Raw genomic sequence first — 8,965 nt, forward strand, 5'->3', positions numbered from 1 at the left:
CCATATTAAGTCTATTTAAATGTAACATCCTACTATTTCCGATCCCATTTGTTAATTGCTTATTAAAATCTCCTGCCAAAAACATTGTGCCCTCCATAAAGTTATCTAGCTTCCTTTTTGTATTTATTATAAATTGTTTTGTTTTCGCATTTGGGGCATATATTGCTGCCAATGTCAACTTCTTATGATTAATTTTCCCTTTAACAAACAACCATCTCCCTTCTCTATCTTTCTGAACTCCAACGTCTTCAAATAAAACCCTCTGATGAATAAGAATCGCCGTATCTCTACTATTTTGTATTCCTCGAGATTCATATACCCATTTCCAATTTTTATCATTAATCAACTTATCCCTTCCCCCCTATCTTTTATGTGTTTCTGTCAAAATCATAATATCCACCTTATTTTGCTTAGCCATTCTCAATATCCTGTAATGTTTTAAATCAGAACCCAGACCATTTACATTTAAAACCATTATATTACACACATTCATAATATACAATAATATCCCTTTCCCCCTCTTGTTTCACTCTTGGTTTGCTTGTTTTCTCTTTCCTTACCCCAATTGCCTCCCTCAAAGTGCCTCCCCCCGTGCTCCCCCCACCAAAAGGGGAACGGACAAGAAAAAACCTAGTCGAATCATGAGGCACTACTCCGGATTGCGTTCCCACCCTACTGAGCTCCACTTTCAACCGCTTTTAAATATAATTAAAGAGAAAAATTCCTCTCCCACTCTCCCTTATCCATTTAAATGATTCCTTCTTTTAATTTTTTTTAACTTCCTTTACCCTTCTCCCCCGAACAAAAATAAGAGTTAACACTGCATTCCAGAAACGTCTCTGACGAAATCACTTGTTCGCTTTCTTGTCCCGCTGGGCTCTTGTTCTTCTCTGCTCCCTTGTAATGGCCTCCACCTGCCTGATTAACTCCTTCAGCTCTTTCTCCTTTTGCCTTTCCTCCTTATCTGGGGTACTGCAACCGCTAAAATAATCTTCTCCTCCTTCTCCTTTTTCAGCTCTTTTTGGCTCTACAGTCCCCCCCCCCCTTCTTCTCCTCATGGCTCACTCTCTTGAAACTGAATACCCAGTTGATTCAATAATGCCTTTCCCTCCTCCAGTGACCGAGCTCTGAACATCTTGTTCTCTTGAAACACCAAAATGGAAGCTGGAAAACCCCAAGTAAACGGTTTTCCACTTTGATATAGGCGGCTTGAAATTGGGTGTAAGGCAGCTCTCGCTCTCAAGGTTTCCCAAGAGAAATATCTCAGAACTCTTATCTCGTTTCCATCTTGTTTAAGGTTGGCACAGCTTTTCAAATATTTGTAAATGTCCTCAGCTTTTTTCTCGCTGACCAAAACCATAACAATGTCTCTTTGCCTCTCCCGGTTTCTACATGGGACAGCCCAATGGACATGTAAAATATCATCAGAAAGAACCTGAGCACACTGTGCTTGCATCCAACCTAGAATTGCTTCCTTTAATTTTGAACCTGAAGCAAAATCTGGTCTAAATACAGGCAGACATAAATTCCTTCTCCTTTGGCAATCTTCCAAATTAGCAAATCTTCTCCTTTGGCAATCTTCCAAATTAGCAATTCTGTATTTCAATTGTTTAAAAGTCTCATCCTGAATTTTCCAAACTTGTTTTTCCAAACTTTGGATTTTTTCTGCCGCCACTTCTCCTTCTTTCTTAACTATTTCTTAACTATTTTAAAGTCTAAAGAAAGATTTCCCAAAGTCAATTCCACTTTCTGAAACCTCTGTTCAAAGCCTGAAACAAGCCTGGTCCAGCTTCGTCTCAATCTTGCCAAGGCTAGGTTCAGACCCTTCAGCCATTTTATTAAGATTGATTGTACTCACTCGTAATAGCAAAAGAAGTCCCATCTTCCTTAGAAACTCAGATCTTAGATTCTCTTTGATCTCCTGAGAATGCTTTACTCCTCTGCTTTCCTTCAAGAAGGATTTATGTTTTAAGGAGGAATTTCACCTTTATTTAATATATCACAATTAGAGCTCGAAAATGAGGCGTGTCTAGTCTTGACACATGGGCAATCCCACTACCATATTTTTCAGAGTATAAGATGCGCCGGAGTATAAGACACACCTTAGTTTTGGGGAAGGAAAATAGGGAAAAGAATCTACTTACCAGGTATTCATCTGGCTAGCATCCTCAGTCTGGTCAGCTTCAGCACATTATTTTATCCCCTGGTTACAGCTTTAAAAAAAAATTATTCGGAGAGAGTAACAATGAAGGAGCTTGCAAGCCAGTAAGAGCTGGAAACATTGTTAGCACTTGGTTAGGGCTGGAAAGAAACATTCAGAGCAAGTAAAACAATGGGGGGAAAAACCCTACAGGGTTTGGAAAACATTATTCGCAGAGAGTAACAATGAAAGTGCTTGCAAGCGAGTAAGAGCTGGGAACATTATTAGCACCTGGTTAGGGCTGGAAAGAAACTCACTTGGAGCAAGTTAGAGCAATGAAAAAAACCTGCAAAGACCTAGGGCTTGGAAAACATTCTTCGCAAAGAGAAACAATGAAAGAGCCTGCAAGGTAAAACTGGAAAGATCATTAGCAGCTAGTTAGGGCTGACAAAAAACCTGCATTCAGAGTATAAGATGCACCCAAATTATCAGTCTTTTTAGGGAGGAAAAAGGTGCGTCTTATATTCTGAAAAATACAGTACTTTGTTATTGGTCCTGCTAGACTGAAAGACATTTAAGTAGGTTCCCTTTTTGAACTGAAAATCCTATCTCTAATTCAACAGTTCGTGTGCAAAGGTGATTAAGCAATTTTTGCATAAGGCTTCTCAGCCCTTTGAACTATGTCACATCAGAAAAAGTCCACAAGAAGTATCTACTTAAGAATTTGATTTGTTCCGTAACCAGGTTCTTAAGTAGAAAAGTTTGTAACTAGAAGCAATTTTTCCCATAGGAATCAATGTAAAAGCAAATAATACATGCAAACCCATTAGGAAAGAAATAAAAGCTAGGAATTTAGGTGGGAGGAGGAGGAAGGAGGAGGACAGTTGCTGCCAAAGGAGGAAGGTGAATCAAACAAATCCAAAACTTTAAGGCTTAAAAAGAAAGAGGAACTCTCAGGCGAGGCGGAGGAGCACGCACCTCCCATACACCCGGCACGAGGCTGCCCCCTATACACTGCGCCATAAACCCAAGTGGGCGAGAGGGGGGAACCTCCTGCTCCTTTGACCGAAAGGCTGCTGCTGCTATCTGCTTCCTCTTCCTTCCTATGCTGAAGGGCTCCCCTCTCCTCTCGCTCACTCGCTCGCTTTGTAGCCGGCGCTTTTCCTTCACTGTGGTGACTCCTCGGTTTGGCTGAAGCCGAGTTGATCCAGCTGGGGTGAAGCGTCCCCTTTTGCCTTTCCATGCCCAGACGCTCCAGGAGGCAACCTTGCGCCGGGTGTATCTGAGGTAGTGCGAGGGAGTCACCATAGTGAAGTAGTTTATTCCCTGTCCAAGCGCCCAGAGAAAGGAAAATGCTCCATTCACTCTGGGCTGCCTAAAGCAAAGGGAGCGTTTCTTTTCTCTGGGTGCTGGCAGAGGTTTATTCCCTGTCCAAGCGCCCAGAGAAAGGAAAATGCTTAGTTCACTCTGGACTGCCAAAGTCTCCTTAAACGCCACCGAAAGGCTCATCTGGCAGCCCAGAAAAGCCCAAGATGGCCGGGTTTAAAGAGAGAATGGCAGGAAACTGGCCGGGCCTTCGCGCCGTTCTCAACTTTTCTGGGAAATTTTTCCGGGCTCGGGTTCTTAAGTAGAAAATGGTTCTTAAGAAGAGGCAAAAAAAATCTTAAACATCCGGTTCTTATCTAGAAAGGTTCTTAAGTAGAGGCGTTCTTAGGTAGAGGTACCACTGCAATAGAACTCTATTTTATTGTCGTTAGGTATCATAATCAAATCTTGAAGACTGACAGAATTTAATTTTGCCTTTCTTGTATTAAAGAGAATCAAGATGGGAATATCTTGAATTTATTTCTCATCCATTCTTCTACAGAGAGGGGCAGCATACAAATCTAATAAATTATTATTGTTGTTGTGTTTTGTTGTTTTGTTGTTGTTGTTATTATTATCATTATCATTATTATTATTTCCAAGGCCAAATTTACTCAATTGTTCTTGCATTCCATCTTCAAAGTTAGCCTCATATTTCTCAGGACTGATGATTGATGATGTTACCTAGTTTGCTAATGAAATATCTACAAGAAAATAACCGAGCTCAGTGAGCACCATGGACTATCTGTCCCCATAATCTCTTAATGTACAGAATATAGCTAAATAAATTCTTAATTTATATAAATCATCTGATCATGTTAATAAGCTTTTTATATTTTGATGACTGATTAAACAGATTTTCTTTGCTAAATTAGCAAATATTTAATTGATATTCATCTCAAAGTAAATATGCTTTGAGATGTTCAGAGTACTTTTGGGGGAAATATCATATATTTTATTCTCCCTTGATATGAGGGAGAATAAAATGGTAACATTAGATTCTGTGCACAGCCATTTACTGATGCTGGATAAATCTAATCTAACCTGTAAATTGGCTTCCAAAACTTGAGGTTTAGAGAATTGCAACACATTTGAGAACAAGAAATTAAGTAAAACTGCTGCAAATTAAAAAAGAAACAACACACACACTATAAATACAGTACTCATAATTTAACCGTTCAGCCCAAATAAGTAATGTATCACCAGGAGCAATATATCTTTAAGATCTTTAAGATGGGCATGAACACTTCAATGGGAAAGGGTAAAATTGGAGGGGATGCTGATCAGAAAGCAGATGCTGCTTTAGGGTCTTCTCAGAATGTCCTAATCAAGCTTTTAGATCTGTATTTTCAAATTATACCTCCCCATCTCTTGACACTCCCATCCACATTTTGTATGCAGGTGTCTTGTGAAGTGGCTAGAAGTTCGATGTGTTTGTCCCATGTGCAATAAGCCTATAGGAGGTCCTTCAGAGCCTCACCAGAACATTGGAATTCTCCTGGATGAACTAGTGTGACCATCTTCCTGTCCATGATCCCCCCCCTGCCCAAGAGCCTTTATTGACACTGATTATTGCCTTGGGATTGTGAACTTCAACACACAATCATGGTCTGAAATTGTTTCCAAGTGGATGTTCATCTTAACCTTCTTAGAAGGCAGTGTGGACCATTCCAAGTGCCAAGATGGAAAGCAAGCTGGCCTTGTTCTCCATCTATCATCTGGGAGCCATTTCTGGGGAAGGCTGATCAGAAGTGCATGGGAATCTCTATTTCGGATGACTAACCAATGAAGGACTTGAAACAAGAAATTTGGAACTTTCCCAGGATGGCTCTGGTGAACAACTGAACTTTAGCACCAGGTTTCTGCAACTGGTTGTTGTGATGCCAACTGTGAGATCAAAGTCTTCCCTTTTTCTAGGACTTGCTGGTCAGAATCCACAGATGGCAATATAGCCTCTCCAATTTCTAATGAGACTTCTTTTTATAGTAAGTCAACTCCTGCGGTTTGGGCTATCTTGATTTCTGCTCCTTGGGGATCCCTTCTGCAATTTGAAAATAAGAGATATTGCTGACTTTGGCTAGATCTTTCTCTGCAAAATCTACAGTGTTTACATAAGACTTAAGCAGAAAGCCTCCCCACGGACTGTAGAAGGGGCACCAGTCAGCTAACACCATCAACCAAGCAGAGCTGCAAAGAGCCCACTTCTCCAATATTATGGAGAAAGGGAGCCACGTTGTGGCATTTGGGTTGCCATTATAGATAGTGAAGTGACAAAGATAGGGACATGAAAACTCTTCTTTTTAGCTTTCAAATGAGTGGGACTATTTTCATAAGTGGCCTTTAAATTTTTTTTGCCTATTCAGTCCTTGTATATAAAAATAAAAGTCCTTTCTCTGAAACTGGATTTTTCCCTTTTGCTTTTGTGTTTGCATCATGAGTAATCGCTTAGCAGGAAGGAGGGATGAAGGCAACATGTTACATTAAAGCAGTGCTTCTCATATAGTAGGGCAGGGGGCCCTGGGGATGGGAGCAATGCCAGGAGTGGTGCATGACCCCAAGGGCCGTGCTGTTTTGCAACAGGAAGTAGGGGTTTTTGGCACCTAACAATAGCACATAGCACAGAGTAGGAGATACGAAGTGCAGATAACAATCCCTTAAGAGACACCATGGAAAAATATTTAATAGGGAAGAAAAGAAAGAAGGAGAGAGAGAGAAATAACGAGACAAACATAAGTCTCCCAAAAGCTTAAATTAGGAAATATGATCAAGCATATGTAGCATTTGGCTTCACTGTAACTATGGTAGGAGATGAGAAAAGACAGGTATGTTTACTGTGTCTAAAAATGTTGGCAGTGGACAGCATGAAGCCAAATAAAGGTGTCACTTAAACCCATTGCACCCTAATCATGTTGATAAGCCGTTTGCGTTTTTTCAGCGAAAACACACCGAATATTGCAAACAACCATCCTGGCAGAGAGCTGGAGGGGGCGCGAAATGTTTATAACAGGAAATAATTGAGAAGCACTGCATTAAAAGGTTATTGAAACATTTTATCATTTTCCCCCAGCACACATGAATGAACTTACTAGGACTACACAAAGGTTCAGATATGATACCAAGAAGATAGCTGGAGTATATGGAGGTAAAAACATAGCTGAGCACACAATTTTAATACTCATCCATCGGCAGAAAAAAAAATGCAACTTAGCCAGAGGTGGGCTGCAACCAGTTCAGACCGGTTTGGGCAACCCGGTTAAGATTCTGTGCAGTTCAGCAAACTAGCAAATTCTACCACTGGCTGGCCCCGCCCCACCCACCCTGCCCTGCCCATCACTTCTCATTTTGCCCACTTGTCTGGCATAGCTGCTGCTGCTGCTCTCTGTGTCTGGCTCCCTCGTTTGCCTCAACCACACAATCTCTGCAGGACAACCAGTTTGCCTGCCTTCACCACCACAGTTGCATCCCATGCAGCACTCTTCCCACGGCCCAGCTGAGCAGCCCTGATCTGCTTGGGTGAGCCTGTGAGCAAGGCCCAAACCCCGGCCTAGCTGCCTCCCATGTGGCCCAACCAGCTTGCCTGCCTTCTGCTGCAGCCTATCATGCGGCAGATGTGGCCCAGCTTTCTGCCTCAACTGCCTTCCTTTGCCAATGTCCACTCCTCCCCATTCACCTAGACCAGAGGTAGGCAAAGTTGGCTCTTCTATAACATGTGGACTTCAACTCCCAGAATTCCTGAGCTAGCATGATAGGCTCAGGAATTATGGGAGCTGAAGTCCAAGTCATAGAAGAGCCAACTTTGCCCACCCCTGACATAGACTTAAGGTGACCAGATTTTAACATTGGTAAAGTGGGACACCATTGACAGGGCTGTGTGTGTGTTTCTTGATTAAAAATTTGGTCTAAATTGTAAAAGCCTCTGTAAAGTGGTACAGAAATTTGATAAGTCAAATCTAGATGATCTTTTCATTTTAGAGCTAAATGTTAGATTTTTTAAAAAATTGAAAGAGGTACAGAACAATTAGAGATAGAAAATTACTTGGAAATCTAAAAAGAAGCATGGATAGAAGCATTCAGAAGAAACCAGAATTAAGGACTTGATACTGGGTTGTTTAAAAACCACAGCCATAAAACCAAGGATGAAACTGGCCAATGTAGTAATAGTTTGTCTATGATAAGATGTGGACTTGATTTGGCAGTATCAATTCAAACTGGGGATTTTTGCTTTATATTGCAAACATATTATATTTTTTAAAAAGCTAAGAGGATCAATCTTACTTTATTTCTGTTGCACACTAACTCTCTTAAGGTAAACCTACAAATCTACCTGGATTGCAAACATCCACATCACCATTGCAAAGGGCTTAATTTTTCAGCAGTCATTTGGATTTTTTGCAACCTAGATCTTGTCACTTAATTTCGGCAGAATATGCAGGACTGAACCTTAGCTGACTAAACTCGTAGTTTCAAAGTAAATTTTTCTCTCTCCCTTCCTCTTTCTTTCTCTCTCTCTCCCTCCCTCCTTCCCGCCCTCCCTTTCTCTCTATTTTTCTCCCTCCCTCCCTCTCTTTCTTCCTTTCTTCCTCTCCCTTTTTCTCTCTTCTTTCCTCCCTCTTTCTCTTTCTTTCTCTCTTCCTCACTCTTTCTCTTTCTCTCTCTCCCTCCTTCCCTCTCTCTTTTCCTCCCTTTCTCTCTCTTTCTCCTTTCTTTCTCTCTTTCTCTCTCTTCCTTTCTCTTTTCTCTTTCTCTCTTTCTCCCTTCTCTCCCCCTCTCTTTCTCTCTCCCTTTCTCTCTCTCCCCCCCTTCCTTCCTTTTTTCTCTCTCTCCCAATTTCTTTCTTTCTCTCTCTTTCTCTGCCTTCCTTCCTCTCTCTTTTTTCTCTCTGTGGAGCCGGTCAGAGTGCAACAGCTGGCCGAACACCTGGATGGGCTTCCTCCCAGGGGGGCTGCGGGGATGGTGGGTGGAGGCTTTCGGCACCTCAAAAGCTGGGATTTTTGAGATGTTATATCCATGATCTTGCAAACTACATTTCAATCTCCATATTGCCTTTTCTTCAGAGTAAAGATTAAGTCTGATCTTTAAAAAGTGTACCTATAAGCAGTCCACGTGGGAGTTGCAGCTCCAGAGGCTGTGGTGCCCTCGCCAAGGAGAAAGAGCGGCTGCAGGGGGAGCTTCTCCTGGCATCTTCCCACCACAGACTCTGCAAGGTGGGTGGGCGCTGTGGTGGGGAAGCCGGTCTTGGGGGGGGGGCGGTTCAGGCACCGGCGGTTGCAGCCGTTGGGCGGGGAGAAATGGTGCCTTAATCTTCATCTGTTTCTCTCCCTCTGCCTCCTATCGCTTCTCTAGGCCTGAGACAAAGCTCCTGGTCTGGGCACACAATCCTCCTCAACGAGGCCTTCCTCGGGAGCAAAGCCCTAGGCAACTTGATCTGTCATCAAGGCCTTGCGGAACTCCAGACTTTCC

At 42.2% G+C, this 8,965-nt stretch overlaps 1 protein-coding gene across 4 annotated transcripts in view; it reads left to right on the top strand.

Moving 5' to 3' along the window:
* Positions 1 to 5,904, top strand: part of RNF122 (ring finger protein 122) — a 154,699-nt gene extending 148,795 nt beyond the window's left edge. For all 4 annotated transcript variants that reach the window (XM_070765535.1, XM_070765537.1, XM_070765539.1 and 1 more), the window contains exon 6: positions 4,907 to 5,904. In XM_070765535.1, coding sequence (XP_070621636.1) covers positions 4,907 to 5,021 — 115 coding nt within the window. In that variant the 3' untranslated portion in view covers positions 5,022 to 5,904. The remainder of the gene's footprint in view (positions 1 to 4,906) is intronic.
* The last annotated feature ends 3,061 nt before the right edge of the window (positions 5,905 to 8,965 follow it).

This window comes from Erythrolamprus reginae, chromosome 12 (genome assembly GCF_031021105.1).
Source record: "Erythrolamprus reginae isolate rEryReg1 chromosome 12, rEryReg1.hap1, whole genome shotgun sequence".
NCBI lineage: Eukaryota > Metazoa > Chordata > Lepidosauria > Squamata > Dipsadidae > Erythrolamprus > Erythrolamprus reginae.